Source organism: Pelophylax lessonae (genome assembly GCF_965119305.1).
Source record: "Pelophylax lessonae genome assembly, chromosome: 2".
Lineage (NCBI taxonomy): Eukaryota > Metazoa > Chordata > Amphibia > Anura > Ranidae > Pelophylax > Pelophylax lessonae.
In genome coordinates this window covers 121457725-121478276 of record NC_138769.1, presented here as the reverse complement: position 1 = coordinate 121478276, position 20552 = coordinate 121457725, and the positions used below count along the sequence as shown (strand labels likewise).

The window sequence follows — 20552 nt, the reverse complement described above, 5'->3', positions numbered from 1 at the left end:
CAGGCACACTGATGCCCGCACCTTAACAATTAGTGATGTTTAGTGTCCAGGATCCACATACCCTGGAAACACATGATGCTTATCCAGGACAGCAGCATCCAGGGCTTTCCCAGCAATCAGAAGAGGGCCTGCTCCACCTACCACCCCAGGTTGTAAGGTAGGATGGGGGACTGAGGACTCTGACGTGAAAGCGGGAATCTCATGTACAACGGGGGCTCTGAAGTGAAGGGGGAAGTCCCTTGTGCAAGGGGGCTCAAATGGGAAGGGGCAACTTTGATGGGAAATGGGGGCTCTGATGTAAATAGGGCCTCAGATGTAAGTAGAAGCTCTCATATGAGAGGGGTTCTAAAGTGAAGGGGAATCTGATGTGAAGAGGGAACATGGATGTAAAAAGGGGGTTTCTGATGAGATGGGGAGCTTCTGATGTGAAAGGGAGGATCTAATCTGATGAGAAATGGAGGCTGTAGTGTGAGGGGAGGTCTCAGATGTAAGGGGGGCTTTCATGTGAAAGGGGCTCTGATGTTTAGGGGGAGCTCTGATGTGCAAGTGGGGACCTTGATGTGAAGGGGGAACTCAGATGTGAAAGGGGGGCTCTGGTGAAATGGGGGGCTCTAACATGAAACAGGGCTCTGATGTGAAAGGGGTTATAATGTGATGAGGGATTCTGATATGAAGTGTTGACTCTGAGGTGAACGGGGGACTTCTGATGTGATAGGGGGCTTCTGATGTGAAGTTATTTCTTGAAGCGTATGTATACACTGTCATTTACATTTTGTTCATTCATTTATAAAAACTATGCGTTTTTGCCCACAAATATTTGCAAAATATACATTGTGGCTCTTCCACTAAAAAGTTTGGAGCCCCATGGCTTACATCATGGAAAGATCACTGTTCTATGAGTTAGGGGACCATTGCTACCATCCTGTGATTGGTTGGATGCAATTTTAGTAGTGTAATGTCCTTAAACCCCCACTACAAAAGGTAGAGACAGAAAAGTGCATGATGTAGTTGCTTTTTTTCTGTCTACTACCTTTATAATGGAGCAATAATGTGCCACACACACAAAAAAAAAGACTGAGGATGCCCATAGGGATTAGATGTGTAGCACCCTACAGGTCGGTGCTACGTAAATGTATAGTGGGCCTTGTCTGCTTAACAGCAGGGCTGTGATTTATTTTGCTAGGGTGTCAGGGCTTCCAGATGTGCCTGCTGATGGGGAAGTATCCCCACTAGCTCCTGTGAGAGGATTCTCATAGGGCAGTGTGGGAAGCCCAATCAGGGGACACATCCCAGCTTGTAACTACCCCAGAAGGCAGATTATGCTGCAAGAGATTCTGGGAGTGGGTATAAGTTTGGGGGAAAGTGTGTGGCAAGCTGTCTTTGGTGGGAGCAGAGTCCCAGGAAGGAGAGTGCGGCTGTCTCTTCTCCTGTCTGAGGAAGGGGGATGTCTCGGGGTGTCGTCTGAGTGTCCAGAGTGTGCTGAGTTGAGCTGAGGGGATCCAGGGTGCCGAGAGCCTGCGGAGAGAGATGGGCCAGTCCCAGGAAAGCCTACACAGGTCGTGAGTACTGAGGATTGCCCCTGGGGGTCTGCCTGAAGTTAGAGGGGACCACTCCGGAAGAAGTTCTGGGATCCAGTGTCAGCTAGCTGTAAAGGGGGTACCTAGGTTGAGGACCCTGAAGCTACAGAGGGGGGTACCTAGTCAGTGGACCCTGAAGAGTTTGAGGTCAAAGGGGGCACCTGTAGTTTGGGCCCTGAATTGTACAGAGTGTGCCAATTACAGTGACAGCTATACACAGTTCTACTACATACTACCTCAAGCTGTGCCAGGTGGGGGGGGGGGGGGGGAGGAGGAAGTATTCAGTGACTTTCACAGTACAACAGTGTCAGGAGTTCTACAGTTCTGAGTCTTGGATCTTCTGGACTATAAGTCGAGGATTCAGCACTTCTTCTGTTATACAGAGTGTTCTCAGTGTCAGTGAGCATTGGCTGACGCCGGCTGGCGTCAAGGAAGCGCCAATGGGCATTTCAGAAGTAAAGTCCCAATTGTAATTAGTTCAAGCCTCAAGGAGTATCCCACTCATTCCCTTCTCCCATCCCCTAATTCCAATAAAAACCACAAACAAAGATGCCGGAGTTGTCGCTGCTTCAATTGTCAGACCCAGGGTCACAGCTCACATGGGCTGGAGAGATTACCGGTACTAATGGCAGACCCACATCTGGCCATAGGCCTGGAAACCTTGCTACAGATGATAGCCTCCTGATTCAGCTATTTGCTGCTAGATCAGGCGGTGATCTTATGTCTAGGAGCTGCCTGGTGAAACTACTGTCAAATGGACAGGTTATAAAAAAAAATTGTTTTGTGATATATATCGGTTGCCAAAGATGCCCAAAGGTAAGTATGTACAGTATGTCCTCTATCCCTCTTATGTCAGTAGTCAGTGGAATCAGCATGATGCTGTGCAAAGCATAATCTATATAAGATCATTTGAGATCATCCAGAACAGATTTTCTTTCCATACAAGTCAATGAGAATATGAAAGCAGATTGATGCAGTTCGGAAGAAGGTCAAAACGAGGTAAACTGCCGGTCAAATGCAACCTGTCAATTAACTGTGATCAAGCTCAGACGTGTCTCAGCCTGGGTTCACACTATTGCGTACATAGACATCGCATGTGATTTGCACAGCATTTCTGTGCAGATCACATGCTATGTCTGTGCGATGCGAATACAGTTTGTACAGCTGTACTCACATTGCATTTGTATGAAAATGCTGCAGAAACCTTTTTTTCATCTGATTTTCTCATCGTGTATACTAGGCATTATTGTCTCATTTCCCACAGAATATGATGTAGATTGATAGCAAGAATCTGTAGAAAAAGGACTTTTCTGTTTTGTAGAGAAGCAGAAAAAATAGCACTGTCCAAAAGAATTTAAACTCATAAGGAAATAAAACAATTATTTTAAATGAAACATATTCATACAAAAAAAAAAAATATGCAGCAGCTAATGTATATATACATATATACAGTATCTCACAAAAGTGAGTACACCCCTCACATTTTTGTAAATATTTTATTATATCTTTTCATGTGACAACACTGAAGAAATTACACTTTGCTACAATGTAAAGTAGTGAGTGTACAGCTTGTATAACAGTGTAAATTTGCTGTACCCTCAAAATAACTCAACACACAGCCATTATTGTCTAAACCGCTGGCAACAAAAGTGAGTACACCCCTAAGTTAAAATGTCCAAAGTGGGCCCAATTAGCCATTTTCCCTCCCCGATGTCATGATGACTTGTTAGTCTTACAAGGTCTCAGGTGTGAATGGGGAGCAGGTGTGTTAAATTTGGTGTTAGCTCCCTCACTCTCTCGTACTGGTCACTTGAGGTTCAACATGGCTCCTCGTGCAAAGAACTCTCTGAGGATCTGAAAAAAAGAATTGTTGCTCTACGTAAAGATGGCCTAGGCCAGTAATGGTGAACCTTGGCACCCCAGATGTTTTGGAACTACATTTCCCATGATGCTCAGCGACACTGCAGAGTGCATGAGCATCATGGGAAATGTAGTTCCAAAACATTTGGGGTGCCAAGGTTCACCATCATTGGCCTAGGCTATCAGAAGATTGCCAGGACCCTGAAACTGAGCTGCAGCATGGTGGCCAAGACCATACAGTGGTGTAACAGGACAAAATCCACTCAGAACAGGCCTTTGATTACTGGAACCATGTCCTGTGGTCTGATGAGACCAAGATAAAGGTATTTGGTTCAGATGGTGTCAAGCGTGTGTGTGGTGGCAACCAAGTGAGGAGTACAAAGACAAGTGTGTCTTGCCTACAGTCAAGCATGGTGGTGGGAGTGTCATGGTCTGGGGCTGCATAAGTGCTGCCAGCATTGGGGAGCTACAGTTCATTGAGCGAACCATGAATGCCAACATGTACTGTGACATACTGAAGCAGAGCATGAACCCCTCCATTTGGAGACTGGGCCCCAGGGCAGTATTCCAACATGATAATGACCCCAAACACACCTCCAAGACGACCACTGCCTTGCTAAAGAAGCTGAGGGTAAAGGTGATGGACTGGCCAAGGATGTCTCCAGAACTAAACCCTATTGAGAATCCGTGGGTCATCCTCAAATGGAAGGTGGAGGAGTGCAAGGTCTCTAACATCCACCAGCTCTGTGATGTCGTCATGGAGGAGTGTAAGAGGACTCCAGTGGCAACCTGTGAAGCTCTGGTGAACTCCATGCCCAAGTTGGTTAAGGCAGTGCTGGAAAATAATGGTGGCCACACAAAATATTGACACTTTGGGCCCAATTTGGACATTTTTACTTAGGGGTGTACTCATTTTTGTTGCCAGTGGTTTAGACATTAATGGCTGTGTGTTGAGTTATTTTGAGGGTACAGCAAATGTACACTGTTATACAAGCTGAACACTCACTACTTTACATTGTCGCAGAGTATAATTCCTTTAGTGTTGTCACATGAAAAGATATAAAAAATTTTTTACAAAAATGTGAGGGGTGTACTCACTTTTGTGAGATACTGTATATATATATATATATATATATATATATATATATATATATATATATATATATATATACAGTATATTATATATATATATATACATATACAGTATAATTTTAGTTACTAATTCTGTTTAATTACATTTTATAACATTTTTATCTTAACTAAAAAAAAGTGCAATAGCATATATTTTTAAAGATTAGAAAAATATATGTGTGTATCATTGGTTGAAACTGCTATACCTAACCACTAATGGGGCTGTGGTTTTTTAAGCCCTTACTTTTCCGTTGACTTGTATAATATATTTAGCCATTGCAGAAATTCTAGTCATGGTTTGAAAATAATGGGACCTGTAGATGCAGGCTGCCTGGCAGTGTATTATTTGTCTGTCTTTGTTTAGCTAGTACTTTTATGTGTTCTCTGACTTACACAGGTTGTAATAAAACAAGCCACAGGTAATACTTGGAACTTGTCCTTATTCCATGCTGTAGCTGGTGGAAGAAAATATGTGGGATGTTCCCAAGTAGCTTTTTTTTTCATTTAAATATAGATCCCAGACCTAGACAGGTTGTTAAATATAAAATATTTATTTTGGAAAGATGAGGGAATAATTTTTTAAAAGGAGGAAGTCTTAAAGAAATTACAGCTAAGGCTATGGGGTGACATCAAAAGAAGGGGTGGACAGCAATATAGCACAAGTGTAAGCTTATTTGTTTTATTGTTGGTATTTAAGGGAGGAATGTTGCCCCATCTTTGGTGTAAATGGGAGAAATGGTGCCCCATCATTGGAGTCTGTGGGAGGAATGGTGCCCCATCATTTGTGTCAGTAGGATTAATGGTGCCACATCATTGGTGTCAGTGGGGAGAATGGTGCCCCATCATTTGTGTCAGTAGGAGAAATGGTGCCACGTCATTGGTGTCAGTGGGGAGAATGGTGCCCCATCATTGGAGTCTGTGGGAGGAATGGTGCCTCAATATCGAGTCAGTGGATGGCATGGTGCCCTAGATGCCTGATAAAAGTAGGAAAAGGGCCACATCCAGCCATTGGGCTGCAGTTTAGAGACTGCGGCTTTAGATCTTTGCTGTGTGGAAACTGTGCTTTGTGTTGGACAAAAAAGTTTCCCATTCCAAAAGAAGCAAATAAGCCTTATTAATTGTACATGGTAATTTCAATAGATCCTTTATTTAAGACAATGTGTTCTTGTAAAAGAAAAAAAAAAAAAAAGCATTGTATCAGTGATCTCCATTTATATTGGGTCCTCTAGTAAAGTTTATTTTATTTTTCTACAGGGTCAAGGCTGGAAGACTTTATTTTTGAGAACACCGTGTTAAGGGATACACAGCTTCTACATAGTACCAAATGGGCTCCAGTTAAATCTCTACACAATCAACAGGATGGATAGAAAACCAGCCTGCACTGAGAGCCCATCCTCGGGTTCTGAGAAAGAGCCCTTGACATGCAAGACCAGATCAGAATGCAAAAAGGATGGTCAGTTGCTGAGAAACTGCAAGCCATCACTACGACTGTCTGAAGAGCACAACAAGGTGCACCCCTGCCCAGGAGAGAGGGCAGACCTTGGGCACATGTCTAATAAATATTTAGCAGTACAGAATCCTGATGCCCCTTGCAATGGCACCAGAAATGGAATAGACGAAACCTCAACCCCAACACTTACTGTCATTCCCTCCTGCGGGACTGAGGTGCATCATTTGCAAACAGAGATCGCGGAAAGAGAGACTTGGAGCAAAAAAATAGACTTTCTCCTATCTGTTATTGGGTATGCAGTGGATCTGGGCAATGTATGGAGGTTTCCTTATATCTGTTACCAAAATGGAGGAGGTCAGTATGCCAAATAGTTCTACTTATATAACAATGAATATTTATGAAGGTTGCTGTATATTTTACTGCAGAGAGACCCCTAGGTTAAATGGTTTTCAGCTTTAAGTAAAAACTGGAAAACTTGTTCAGTGGGGACCCTACTGATCAAGTGTTGGTTGACTGGTTGACTTACTCAGTATACTTTTAGGTGAGATGGTGGCAAATTCCAAAACCAAAAAGTATACTGTATATGTTGTCGATTACCAGTTCTTAAATGTGGTGCTGGTTTAGTTTTCTTTTTTAAGCTAAGTACATTTTCTAGAAGAAAAATGCCTGTTGATCTTGCCAGAAATGCAGTGTCGTTGTGAAGTTCTTGTGTGTTTTTGCTTTTTTGATATGTTTTAAAGTGTAAGCATTGGATTTCTTCATCAGGCATGATAAAATACTGTCCCTGACAACCATGCATATATACACAAAACATTAGTGGATAGCAAGTATTATCATTCAGGCATTCATGTAACATTTGTGGTCAACTATCAAGAGCATCAAACTTTAGTCCACACATTGTTTGGTGATATAGAGTATTGATGTTTGTTCTCAGCATCACTTTAAATTTGTTTGAGCTAATGATGACAGACATTTTTGGAATTTATAAAAAGCCTTAATCAAAATGTTGAAAAGGAACAAGCCTGTTGGGTGAGGAATTCGGCATATCAGTCTAGCCAATTGGTGGTATCACTTTAAGTCTAAGGCAGGCCATACATTATGGAAAAAAATTGCTTCATTCCCCCATTAACATAGTAAAGGGGAATACCGCCCACAGCACTATTGTGTTATGCCAGCGGGGAGCCTTACCTACCGGTAGAATACAATGATCACTGTTTGCTGCTATAGCTGCCGGCAGAATACAATGATCACTGCCAGCTGCTATAGCTGCTGGCAGAATACCTTGATTACTGTTGACTGCTATAGCTGGCGGCAGTGATCATGCAAAAAAAAAAAAGATGACAGGCTTCTTGTACTGAAGTCAATCGATGGATCAACTTCAATACAACCAGCTTGCCCATAGATGGATTGGAATTCCTCCAGTTCCTGCTGAGCTGGCCACATTTTGACCTGTCTACAGCCGGCTTAAGAAGACTTCTGATACAGATCTGTCCTTAAAAGAGATTCTATTGCCTTTTTAAAGTGAAACTCATCTTTTGCGACATGCTTTAGCTTTGGAAACCACCTACAAAATGTGATACTGCTAAAAATTGGTACCAACCTGGTTAGCCCATTTTGTCTTAGGATGTTCAGGACATTGCTTTTGAGGTACTTTCTTACATATCTGGAGGAAATGCCGAGTAGCTCAAACCTTATGACAGTGCATATATGACATGTTGATGTTATTATTATGTCACTCTTTCCCCATTAACCCAGTGGATGCCCAACTTAACTTGAAACCAGACAGACTTCAAAAATACCAATTTAAATTAATGGCATGTCTCCTACTATCTACTAAACAAATGAATGCAAAAGCATAGCTGCTCACCACTCTCTCACTAACCAAAGTTAAGCATAGAATGCACAACACTTCAAATGAAAATTGTCAGAACAACTTACAGACTCAATGCTCAAACTTAGGAAAATTTAGGACCCTTGGATGTCCTGTTTTTTTCCAGCAGACTTTGACCGACACTTGACCAACCTCTGAGATAACATTGTTCTTGTGAAATAGGTCAATATATGTCTTGGACAATACTGAGGAACATCAGGCTCCCTTCCCTACCCCCTCCTCTCTGTTCTTCCTTTCCTATCCTTCCCTGTACTTGTTCCCATACCTTAAAAATTGTTGACTCTCGATTAAAGAATTGTTTCACTTTATTACTCTGCCTTATTGATGTTGATGGGTCTTTGTTGATGGGTGCATAAGCCTTTTCCTTATATATTGATGTGACAAATCCACTGAATTTATATGTATTTATATGTATGAGCTTCTAACATCTTTCAGCTGTTCAGTAAACACAATTGAAATAAAAAACAGTGAAACGCATCTGAAACTCTTCTATTTTTGAAAAGAGTACAGAAGGTTGAGAACCTCTGTGAGATTTTTCATGCTTATCTGTTTTCCCACTGGGAAACCTTTCCCCTCACTTCCCATTTCATGACACAACAGGAATGGACAGGAAACCTCACCTTTACATTAGCTGCTAAACCAAGTTGTATATTTTACAACTTTCTTCTGTTTTGGTAGCAACTGTAGAATTCTTAAAGAAGAACTCAGGGATGGTGAATAAATTTGCACAGTAGTCCAGTATAGTCAATTAAGCAAAAACGCTAACATTTTATTGATCAAAACTTTGTACTTTGTTCAAAACTTACTGTTTTAAAAGCTGTGATGTCATCATTCTGTCTTGAAACTTCCTCAATCCCCAAAGTCTGGGAGGATTTTTCTCAAAAGCTGTGACATTACTTCCTATTTGTCCCTCACTGAGACTACACATCCTAGTGTGAGACATAAATTCCCCAGGTGCCCCTCAGACTCAGTTGATGTGGGGTTTAAGTGTGAGTTCCTCTGCATCTGCTGCTGGGAGTGCTGACAAGGGATGGAGCTCATTCCTGGCTCCTGTAATGGCTCAAGAAAAAAAAGGGGGTAATCCCTAATACAGCATACCAATGTGATCCTATGGAGGTAAACAGAGTGTTAACCTCAGCCTGGACTCCTACCAGGCCACACCTCCAACGTGTTTCACTCCGCACCCTGGAGCTTAGTCATGGGGATCCCCATAACTAAGCTCCAGGGGGCGGAGCAAAATGCAACTAGACATCCCAGCATACCCTGGAATATAGAGTCTGTGTGGGTGTGGCGGATCTAAAATGTGCTACATAGAGGCTTCAGACTCCGCCAACCCACATCGCTGTGCCCTGCTTTGCTCTCCCTTATCATTCTATGCCAGTACACTGCACATTGTTTTTCCACAATGCAATATAGGGAGTGGATTTGAAAAGGCTCACTTTTTCTGAGCCATGCACATCCTGATCTGTCTCTGAAGAGTCTGGCCATAGAAGGTGGGACAGACCAGGAGTGTGAAACCAGTGGAAACCAGTACCAAGAAGACTTGAATATTTCTGCTACAGACAGCACAGTGGATTTGTGGTTAACACTCCTTCTGCTACAAATCCCAATCAGGACGTTACCAGCATGAAGTTTGCATGTTCTCTGTTCTCCCTGTGCTTGCATTGGCTTCCTCCATGATCCACAGACATGCTGGTAGGTTACCCACTTCAGTCCTGGAAGGTTTTACCCCCTTCAGCCACGGAAGGTTTTACTCCCTTAACCTCCCTGGCGGTATGATTCTTTTGGATTTTAGGTGCTGAAAGCGGTACCATTATTTTGCATGTAATTCTTGTGAATGAGCAGCCCAAACCAACTGTATACATTTATTATATATATATATATGTATGTATACATATATTATGTATACATATATTATATATACATATATATATATATATATATATACATATATATATATATATATATATATATATATATATATATGTATATAATGTATACAGTTGGTTTGGGCTGCTCATTCACAAGAATTACGTATATATATATATATATATATATATATATACGTGTGTGTATATATATGTATATATATATATATATATATATATATATATATACATATATATACATATATATGTATATGTATATATATATATATATATATATATATATATATATGTATGTGTGTGTATATATATATATATATGTATATGTGTTGTACAGGACGCCAAGGTTGGGTCCTGGACAATCGCTATATATCTCCTGTGTTTGGGTTGTGGTCTCTTTAAGGGAAGTTGGGAAATGTTCAGGGGGTCACCCAAGACGGGTGAGAAATTCCTGGAAATAGCTAAAATCAGGAGGACTGAATTTCTCTGTGTTGAATAGAGCGATATTTGGGACCCGGAATTTGGGGGGCTCTGTAGTGATATATTCGGGTGGGAAAGAGCCCCCACCCCTGACCATAAGGGATTCCAGCACATACAGGGTTAAGACCCATGAGAAGCAGTCCTTAAGAGACAGGAAGCAGCAATAGGTGAGTGTGGGGGAGGAGTAGTTTGGTGGTTGCACCTGTCTGAAGGAGCTGCAAGTTTGCTGGAAGCTGCTGAGAGGTCTATTAAGGACTGTTACAAACCTTGGGGTGAAGACCCATCCACAAAACCGTATGTGCCTTTTTTCTTGCTTTATTCCTTTGTGCTGAAGAAAAGCGGACTTTATTTTGTGTTTGATTTATGCACTGCTGGAAGCCTGTTTAAGTTTGCTGAAATAAAGCCTTTTTGTTTATGTTTTAAACGGTTGTGCACTCAATCCGGTGGAGCTAGAACCCCCAAACTTTACAACTGGTGTCTCGGATGCGGGCAGAGTGCATTTTGCAGCCGCAAAAGCCGTTTAAAACCAAAAACTGACATTTAAAGAGACAGTATACCTATGGCATGTCTTGGGTGAAAACAGCTCAGACACTGCAAACAGCAGGCATGGAGGAGGTTATTAAAGCACTGGTGCAAGCCACTGTGACCCAGCAGCAAGCCTCAGTAGAGGCAAACCGTCGCCATGAGGAAGCAATGGCTCAGCAGCAGCAAGCCCTGGCACAGGCTGTAAAGGCACAACAGGAAAGCACACGGTTGCTAGCTGCTCAGTTTACTGCCCAGCAGGAGTCCACTCAAGCACAGGTGGCTGCCTTGCAGGAGGCAGTACAGCGTTTGGCTCAGGGACGAGAGCAAGCAGTCATTGCCGATGGCAACCCAGTATCTGTGAGAGCCAGCCATTACTTGCAAAAACTGACCCCCAGTGATGATGTGGAGGCTTTTCTCACAACTTTTGAGAGGATAGCGGAGAGAGAGGGGTGGCCCCATGACCAATGGGCTGGCATTATCTCCCCTTTTCTTACTGGTGACCCGCAAAAAGCCTACTTTGACCTTCCAACTGAGCACATCAGCGACTATGAGCGTCTGAAGGCAGAGATCTTGGCCCGCCTGGGGGTGACCACAGCTGTCCGGGCTCAGAGGGTGCACCGCTGGAGGTACAAACCTAATCGGCCACCCAGGTCCCAGATGCACGAACTGGTACAGCTGGTGAAAAAATGGCTGCAACCAGAGAAGCTGACAGGCCCGCAAATGGTGGAACGGGTAGTGATGGACTAGTACCTGCGGTCCCTACCAGATGACCTACAGCGCTGGGTAAGCCATGGCGATCCTGCAACCGCTGACCAGCTGGTAGAGTTGGTCGAAAGATACACTGTGGTGGAAGACCTGCTCGGGCCTGCCAAGCATCGGGAACCCACACATAGGGCAACCAGGCCAGCCACAGCACCTAGGAGAGAAGCTCCGCCAGACGTTGTCACCCACAAACCGGTATCTTCTTCAGCAGAACCACGGAGGTTGGTTCCTGTCCCAAGGATTGGAGACATACAGTGCTGGCGATGTCGGTCCTGGGGGCATACCCGGGCACAATGCCCACTTCAGGAGGAGCCTATGGAGTGTGGGACTGTTCGGAGAAGCTCTTTTTATGTGCAAAGAGCATGTGCCACCCATCTTGATATAGCGACCGGACAGTTTGAATGTGAACTATGGGTGAACCACCTTCCTGCCAAGGCTCTGCTGGACTCTGGTAGCATGGTAACGCTGGTACATACCAGGGTGATCGGAAGACTCGGCCCAGTAAGTAAGACTCTACGGGTAGTATGTATCCATGGGGACACCAGAGAGTACCCCCTGGTGCCAGTGACTGTTGCCTATGGTGGTACCTCTGTGACACAAGAAGAAGAGGGGAGAAGCGCTCTAAGTGCAGACAATTTATTGCAGATAACAAGGCAGGTGATATACACTCACTAGACATGAAGACTGAAAAGCTGTATGTGTCAAAGCAATCCTGCAGCCATCCTCTGGAGGGTGTCCTCTGGTCACAGGAAGCCGTATGCAGTACTGTCACTGGCGGTGGGAGGGAAGAAAGCCGGCTGTCTCCCACAACATCAGCGGTGAGCGGTCAAGCGGCTCGGATCTGCGGTTCCGTGTTGCGAGTGATGGATGGAGGCACTCTCACCCACAGGGATGGTGGGATCTGTCCGATGTGTTACGGCATGCACGACGCGTTTCTGAGCATGCGCGGGGTCCTCTGCACCCGGCGCGCTCTTTCATCAGGTGCTAGAGTGCCGTAGTCTCTGTGGGGCTTTATGTAGTGCTGAACAAGAGGATAATTAGGCACAGCTGAAGTAAGGGGATGGCAACCGCCCACAGCACTAGTCAGTGCTGTGGGCGGTTGCCATCCCCTTACTTCAGCTGTGCCTAATTATCCTCTTGTTCAGCACTACATAAAGCCCCACAGAGACTACGGCACTCTAGCACCTGATGAAAGAGCGCGCCGGGTGCAGAGGACCCCGCGCATGCTCAGAAACGCGTCGTGCATGCCGTAACACATCGGACAGATCCCACCATCCCTGTGGGTGAGAGTGCCTCCATCCATCACTCGCAACACGGAACCGCAGATCCGAGCCGCTTGACCGCTCACCGCTGATGTTGTGGGAGACAGCCGGCTTTCTTCCCTCCCACCGCCAGTGACAGTACTGCATACGGCTTCCTGTGACCAGAGGACACCCTCCAGAGGATGGCTGCAGGATTGCTTTGACACATACAGCTTTTCAGTCTTCATGTCTAGTGAGTGTATATCACCTGCCTTGTTATCTGCAATAAATTGTCTGCACTTAGAGCGCTTCTCCCCTCTTCTTTTTGTCTGTACAGATTCTTCCTCCTCATCTGTGGAAGAGCAGCTCAGTGCCCACGGACTTTATCCCTTTTAGGATCATCAACCTATTTATGGTATCCCATTGTCCCCTATTGTATGGTACCATTTTATGCCTATGTCCATTTGCAGCTACAACCTTTTTTATTGCCTGTGTTTTTTTTTTTTTTTTTTCCCCTTCCCTCCCCTCCCCCTCCTCCCTGGATTCAGCTGCTTATTAGTTCTGTTCATCCACCCTTCATATGCTGGAGGTCTTCGTAGCGCTCTGTGTTTTGTTTTTTTTTTCTGTGACACAAGAAGTCGGGGTGGTAAGAAATTTGATACATGATGTCATAGTGGGGCGGGACTGCCCACTGTTTTTTGAACTATGGAACCAGGTACAGTGTGAACAGCCTGGACAACCAAGGGGACTGGGGACCCTCGGCCTCGAAGGAACAGAGTCTGAGGGGTCCGGGCCTGAAATCCCCACAACACAACCCCCTGATGGGGAGGTACCTGTCACTAACAATGACATTGCAGAAAATGTTAAAGTGGACGATATTATTTCTGTTTCAGGTCGCAAGACCGAGCTGACCTCTGAGGGGGGGGAAGTCTCCCCGTTACAGGTTATGCTGGGAGAGGATGATGAGGAACTCTCCCCACCACAGTCCCAGGTTGAGGAGAGTGAAGGGGAAACCTCCTCAAGGCCAGTGCATCCAGACCTGGACGTATCCAGGGGTGCGTTTGGCACCGCTCAATTGCAGGATCTTACCTTGGTCAATGCTAGAGAGCAGGTTTCTGTTATTGATGGGATCCCACAAATACCAGGTGCAGACCAGAGGTTTCCTCATTTTGCATTGAAAGATAACTTGGTTTATCGAGTGGCTGAAAGCCGAGGGGAAACTGTCGAGCAGTTGCTGGTTCCCCAGCCTTATAGGCGGATGCTTCTCGATCTAGCCCACAATGATGCACTGGGAGGACACCTGGGGGCAGAAAAAACAGAGGCCAGGGTAACTGACCGGTTTTACTGGCCAGGGGTAAAGGCCGAGGTTAAAAGGTATTGTGCGTCCTGTCCAACTTGCCAGTTAACTGCCCCGGTGTCCCATTACAGAAACCCCCTGATACCCTTGCCAATTATCGAGGTACCATTTGAACGAATTGCAATGGATCTCGTAGGACCCCTGGTGAAGTCAGCAAGGGGGTACCAATATATACTAGTCATCCTAGACTATGCCACTAGATATCCAGAAGCAGTCCCTTTAAGGAAAACTTCCTCTAAGGCCATTGCCAGGGAACTGTTTCAAATGTTTTCCCGAACGGGGTTCCCCAAAGAAATATTGACGAACCAGGGCACCCCTTTTATGTCCAAAGTGATGGCGGACTTGTGCAAACTGTTCCAGATTAAGCAGTTGCGGACGTCCGTCTATCACCCGCAGACTGATGGCCTAGTCGAGAGGTTCAATAAAACTTTAAAATGCATGTTAAAAAGAGTGGTCCAGAAAGATGGGAAGGATTGGGATATGTTACTCCCTGCCCTGTTGTTTGCCATCCGGGAGGTTCCACAAGCATCAACGGGTTTCTCACCGTTTGAGTTAGTGTATGGGCGAAGGCCCCGGGGGTTGCTAGATCTAGTAAAGGAGACATGGGAAAGTGAGTCTTCCCCACACAAAACTGTGGTAGAGCATATCTCCCAAATGCGAGAGAGAGTGGCTAAGGTAATGCCGTTGGTGAGGGAGCATCTGCAGAAGGCTCAAGATGCCCAAAGAAGGGTGTACAACCGGTCGGCTAAAATCAGACAATTTCAAATAGGAGACCGGGTGGCCGTCCTAATACCAACGGTGGAGAGCAAGTTCTTGGCCAAGTGGCAAGGTCCGTTTGAGATAGTGGAAAAAATGGGGGAAGTGAACTACAAGGTACACCAGCCTGGGAGAAGAAAGCCATACCAGATCTACCACATAAATTTATTGAAACCCTGGAGAGATAGAGAACAGGTGTCTGCAGTGATAGGTGTCCAGTCAGGGGACCCTGCAGGGATTGACCTAGTGCAGGTTGCCGCTACCCTGTCTAGGCCCCAGACCCAACAGGCAAAAGAATTTCTGCAAAGAAATAGGGACATGTTTTCAGGGTTACCTGGTCTCACCAATGTCATCGAGCATGACATTGTAACCGAGCCCAATGAAAAAATCCGGTTAAAGCCGTATCGTATCCCAGAAGCTCATAGGGTGGCAGTGTCTGAGGAGGTAAAAAGAATGCTTGAGCTTGATGTCATTGAAGAGTCGCAGAGCGAGTGGTCGAGTCCAATTGTGTTGGTGCCTAAACCCAACGGCACTCTTCGCTTCTGCAATGACTTCAGAAAGCTTAATGAAATCTCCAAGTTCGATGCATATCCTATGCCCCGGATAGACGAGTTAATTGAGAGGTTGGGTCCAGCCAGGTATATCACCACGCTTGACCTCACAAAAGGGTACTGGCAGATTCCCCTAACCAAGGAGGCCAGGGAGAAAACAGCCTTCTCCACCCCGGAAGGCCACTTCCAGTACAAAAGGATGCCATTTGGTCTGCACTCTGCCCCTGCCACATTCCAACGGGCCATGGATAAAACTTTACGTCCACATCAAAGATATGCTTCCGTCTACCTGGATGACATAGTCGTCTTCAGCACTGATTGGGAGTCCCATCTTCCCCGGGTTCAGGCAGTCGTAGACTCCTTGAGAAGAGCAGGGTTCACCATCAATCCAGAGAAATGTGCAATCGGGATGGAGGAAGCCAAGTACCTAGGGTACATTGTGGGTAGAGGGCTGGTTAAACCCCAAATGAATAAGGTAGAAGCCATACAGGGCTGGCCCCGTCCCCTAACCAAAAAGCAGGTCAGAGCATTTTTGGGCATAGTTGGCTACTACCGGAGGTTTGTCCCCAACTTTGCCACCATTGCTGCACCATTGACTGACTTGACCAAAGGTAGAAAGTCAGTGATGATAAAGTGGAGCGCGAATGCCGAAGAAGCTTTTCAGAAGCTTAAGGCGGCATTATGCCAACATCCGGTGCTCGTAGCTCCCGATTTCTCCAAGGATTTTGTAGTGCAGACAGATGCTTCAAGTGAAGGATTAGGAGCGGTCCTCTCTCAAGTGGTCAATGGGGAAGAACACCCCGTGGTTTTTCTGAGTAGGAAGCTAACGACAGCAGAGAGAAACTACGCTGTGGTGGAGCGGGAGTGTCTTGCCATCAAGTGGGCTTTGGACTCCCTACGGTATTTTCTCCTAGGTAGGAGGTTTCGCCTGGTGTCAGACCATGCCCCATTGACCTGGATGAGACAGAACAAGTACACCAATGCCAGGGTGACAAGGTGGTTCCTTTCTCTCCAGGAGTTCAATTTTGTGGTAGAACACAGACCCGGGAGACAGCATCAGAATGCCGATGCCCTCTCCCGAGTCCACTGTATGCTGTCGTGTGGTGCCTCCAACACCTCCGCGTTGAGGCAGAGGGGGGGGATATGTACAGGACGCCAAGGTTGGGTCCTGGACAATCGCTATATATCTCCTGTGTTTGGGTTGTGGTCTCTTTAAGGGAAGTTGGGAAATGTTCAGGGGGTCACCCAAGACGGGTGAGAAATTCCTGGAAATAGCTAAAATCAGGAGGACTGAATCGCAGTGCTCTCTGTGTTGAATAGAGCGATATTTGGGACCCGGAATTTGGGGGGCTCTGTAGTGATATATTCGGGTGGGAAAGAGCCCCCACCCCTGACCATAAGGGATTCCAGCACATACAGGGTTAAGACCCATGAGAAGCAGTCCTTAAGAGACAGGAAGCAGCAATAGGTGAGTGTGGGGGAGGAGTAGTTTGGTGGTTGCACCTGTCTGAAGGAGCTGCAAGTTTGCTGGAAGCTGCTGAGAGGTCTATTAAGGACTGTTACAAACCTTGGGGTGAAGACCCATCCACAAAACCGTATGTGCCTTTTTTCTTGCTTTATTCCTTTGTGCTGAAGAAAAGCGGACTTTATTTTGTGTTTGATTTATGCACTGCTGGAAGCCTGTTTAAGTTTGCTGAAATAAAGCCTTTTTGTTTATGTTTTAAACGGTTGTGCACTCAATCCGGTGGAGCTAGAACCCCCAAACTTTACAGTGTATATATATATATATATACGTATATATATATATATATATATATACTGTATATATATATATATATATATATATATATATATATATATATATATATATACATATATTTACATAAAAAGTACAGTAAAACTGCCGGAAAGGGCACTGGGGGGCAATGTAATGTGATTTTATTTTATTTTGAACGGTATCAGTGTGTTTGGTGCATTTTACATTTGAATTTGCCGCCGGTTCCACCCCCCGGCGGACGTCACGTCGCCGGAGACGGAAGCCGGGGCTCGCAGACGATCGGGAGGAAGCTCCGCCGCCGCACACCGCTCGCAGTCTTCGCTGGATCCCGGAGAAAAGGTAAGTAAAACCTCCTCCAGCATCCAGCGATCTTCTTAGCGCTACCCCGAGTGTGACTCGGGGTTACCGCTTTTGGCACTAAAATCTAACCCCGAGTCACACTCGGGAATACCGCTAAGAAGGTTAATGGCCATGCCATTTTTTGCAATATGGCACTGTATTAATTTAACTGACAGTTGCGCTGTACCCAAACAAAAGTGATGTCCTTTTTTTCCCACAAATAGAGCTTTCTTTTGATGGTATTTTATCACCTCTGCAGTTTTTATTTTTTGTGCTACTCGCAAAAAATAATAGCGACAATTTAAAATAAAAACAACATTTTTTACTTTCTGCTATAAAACATATCCAATAAAAAATTGTAAAAAATCAAATTTCTTCCTAAATTTAGGCCAATATGTATTCTGCTACATATTTTTGGCAACAAAATCCCAGTAAGTGTACTGTATATTGATTGGTTTGCGCAATAGTTATATAATCTACAAACGATGGGATATTTTTATGGATTTTTTTTTTCTTGCTAGTAATTGTGGCGATTAGCGACTTCTAGTGGGACTGTGACATTGCAGTGGACAAATCAGACACCTAACTGACACTTTTGACACTTGTTTGGGGACCAGTGACATTTTAACTAGGGATCGACAGATTATCGGCAAAGCCGATATATGGAGGGCCGATATGCACTTTCCCCGATATATCAGAATCGGCCACTGATATTTCCAATATTTCGGGAAAGTGCATGTACTGGAGTGATGCCTGGGGCTAGAGGCATCATCCCGATACCGGCATCCATAGCCGATGGTCGGCTGTCTTGTAATGACAACCGATGCGGCTGAGAAGCCGCTCGGCTGTCATTAGAAGGAGTGGGAGGGGACGTCCGCCCCCTCCCGCCGCCTTCTGCGGCTCGCCGGGTCTCCCGTCCCACCGGGAGACCCGGGCAACCAGCCTGCACGGCCGCCGAAGACCCGATCAAAGCCTCATTCGGCTCTGGTCGGGTCTGCATGCAAAAACGCGGAAGTGATGTCATGAGTGACATCACTTCCGGGTACTGTCTGGTGCCAGATTAAAAAAATTACAGAATTCAAAACAGCCAAACTTGGTGTTTTGAATGCTTTTAAGGGCAGAGGAGGGATTTGGGGTCTTTTAGACCCCCAGATTCCTCCACAAGAGTACCTGTCCAAAAAACAATAAAAACATTTTTTTTAAATATACAAAAATATTGGCCAATATCGGCCGATACCGATATGCATTGGCCAAAATATCGGTATCGGCAATGAAAAACCAATATCGGTCGATCACTAATTTTAACAGTGATCAGTGCTAAAAAATATGCACTGTTACTGTACTAATAACACTGGCAGGGAAGGAGTTGACATCAGGGGCAATCAAAAGGTTAAATATGTTCCCTGGCAGTGCTTGCTAACTTTTGGGGGGGGGGGGGGTGGTCTGACTGGGGGAAGACCAACGGTGTGGGCAGCCTATTGCATTAGGCTGTGCACCCCATAGCTCAAACACACATGCGTGTGTTTGTGTGTCTATATATATGGCCCTGGCATATAGATATCCCTGCCAGCACAGTGAAAGAGAAGTGTAAGCGTTTTTCTTACGGCAGACTTGGTAAGAGGGAGATCTCCCTGCTGCTACACAGAGCAATAATGCTAATGTGCACTTGGTGATTAGGGTGTGCCCAGGCACACATGGCATTCCCTGGGCGCATGCCTATGGGGAAGACAGATATCGGTGTTCCTGCTAAGCAGAAACACAAGATCTCTGTCTTCCTTCCTCCCTGTCAGAACGCCCTGTTTACGGAGGCAGACCGCCGTTCTGTGTCTCTCTGGAACGATTGCAGATGACCTGTTGATTGGCTCCCCCTCTAGCCAGTCAGCATTCGATCACGCCTCTGGCAGCGCCCCCTGGACTCCCTGCACGTAATGATGTATAGGTATGTGATTTTGCTCAGGGGAGCCAACTTGCCGCAGTAAAAGTACGTTAGGGGGTCAGAAAGTGGTTAATGGGCACCTCTCTAAACTGGCCTACTGTATGTGTATGTGTGCGTATTTATGCATGTATGTTAGGGACCTTAGATTGTAAGCTTGAGAGCAGGGACTGATGTGAAGGTACAATAAATAAATAAATGTGAATGTATACAAATACTTGTAATATATAACAAATGTAGATTTAGAACAATAAGTAAAACATGATTACCCACCTCTGTTCACTCTGCATTGGCAGTATCAATTCCCTTTAAGGAAGGTTTTGTAAAAATTTGTTAAAGGTTCATGGAAATGAATTGTCAATCTCTGGTACATGCTAAGTGTAAAATTAGCCATACAAAGATTTCTGCCAGTTGGCTGAAATTCAAGCGATGTGGGGTCTTGCCAACATTACTTTGTTTGACAAACTTTTATTGAGAAATTGAAAAAGCCGCAGGTGCGGGCTGTCAGAATACAATAGTTTGAAGCAGTTTAGTGTTGATAGGGGAACCTATGGAACCTCTGGCCAGTTTAGAAACTGATTGTAAACGATCACCTTGTAAAACAACCCATTCAGTTTAAAATAGAAATGAAAGGCGAAACATTTTTTGTATAGATTTAAAAATCCATTATAAATACCCTTTTTTTAATATATGATCACATTCCCTCTGTTCTCAGCTGCATAAGAGCTGGAGGGGAGGTGACACAGCAGTGTACTGTGCTTCCAAGTGAATGGCTGTGCAACACGGAGCGGATCAGGACAAGTCTGATCAATGGTTGAGAGCACTCTGAGTTCCCAGCATAGCTAGAGAACTGACCACGGTGTGTTCTTCTGCTTAGTGTGATCAGTTTTAATAGGAAAGCAGAGGGACTGGCAGGAACACCAGAGATTTCACACAATACAAAGAGAACAGGATACTTTCTCATACAAGTACATGGTACAGCAGGCACATTTCAGGAACAAAATAAATAATGTTGATTAAGAGAGTGTAATGTTGA

At 45.0% G+C, this 20552-nt stretch overlaps 1 protein-coding gene across 1 annotated transcript in view; it reads left to right on the top strand.

The window, feature by feature from the left end:
• SLC6A4 (solute carrier family 6 member 4) overlaps positions 1–20552 on the top strand; it is a 163923-nt gene that overhangs the window by 52391 nt on the left and 90980 nt on the right. Inside the window, exon 2 of the mRNA XM_082245100.1 lies at positions 5823–6372. Within this exon, the coding sequence (XP_082101226.1) occupies positions 5928–6372 (445 nt within the window). The 5' untranslated portion in view covers positions 5823–5927. The remainder of the gene's footprint in view (positions 1–5822; positions 6373–20552) is intronic.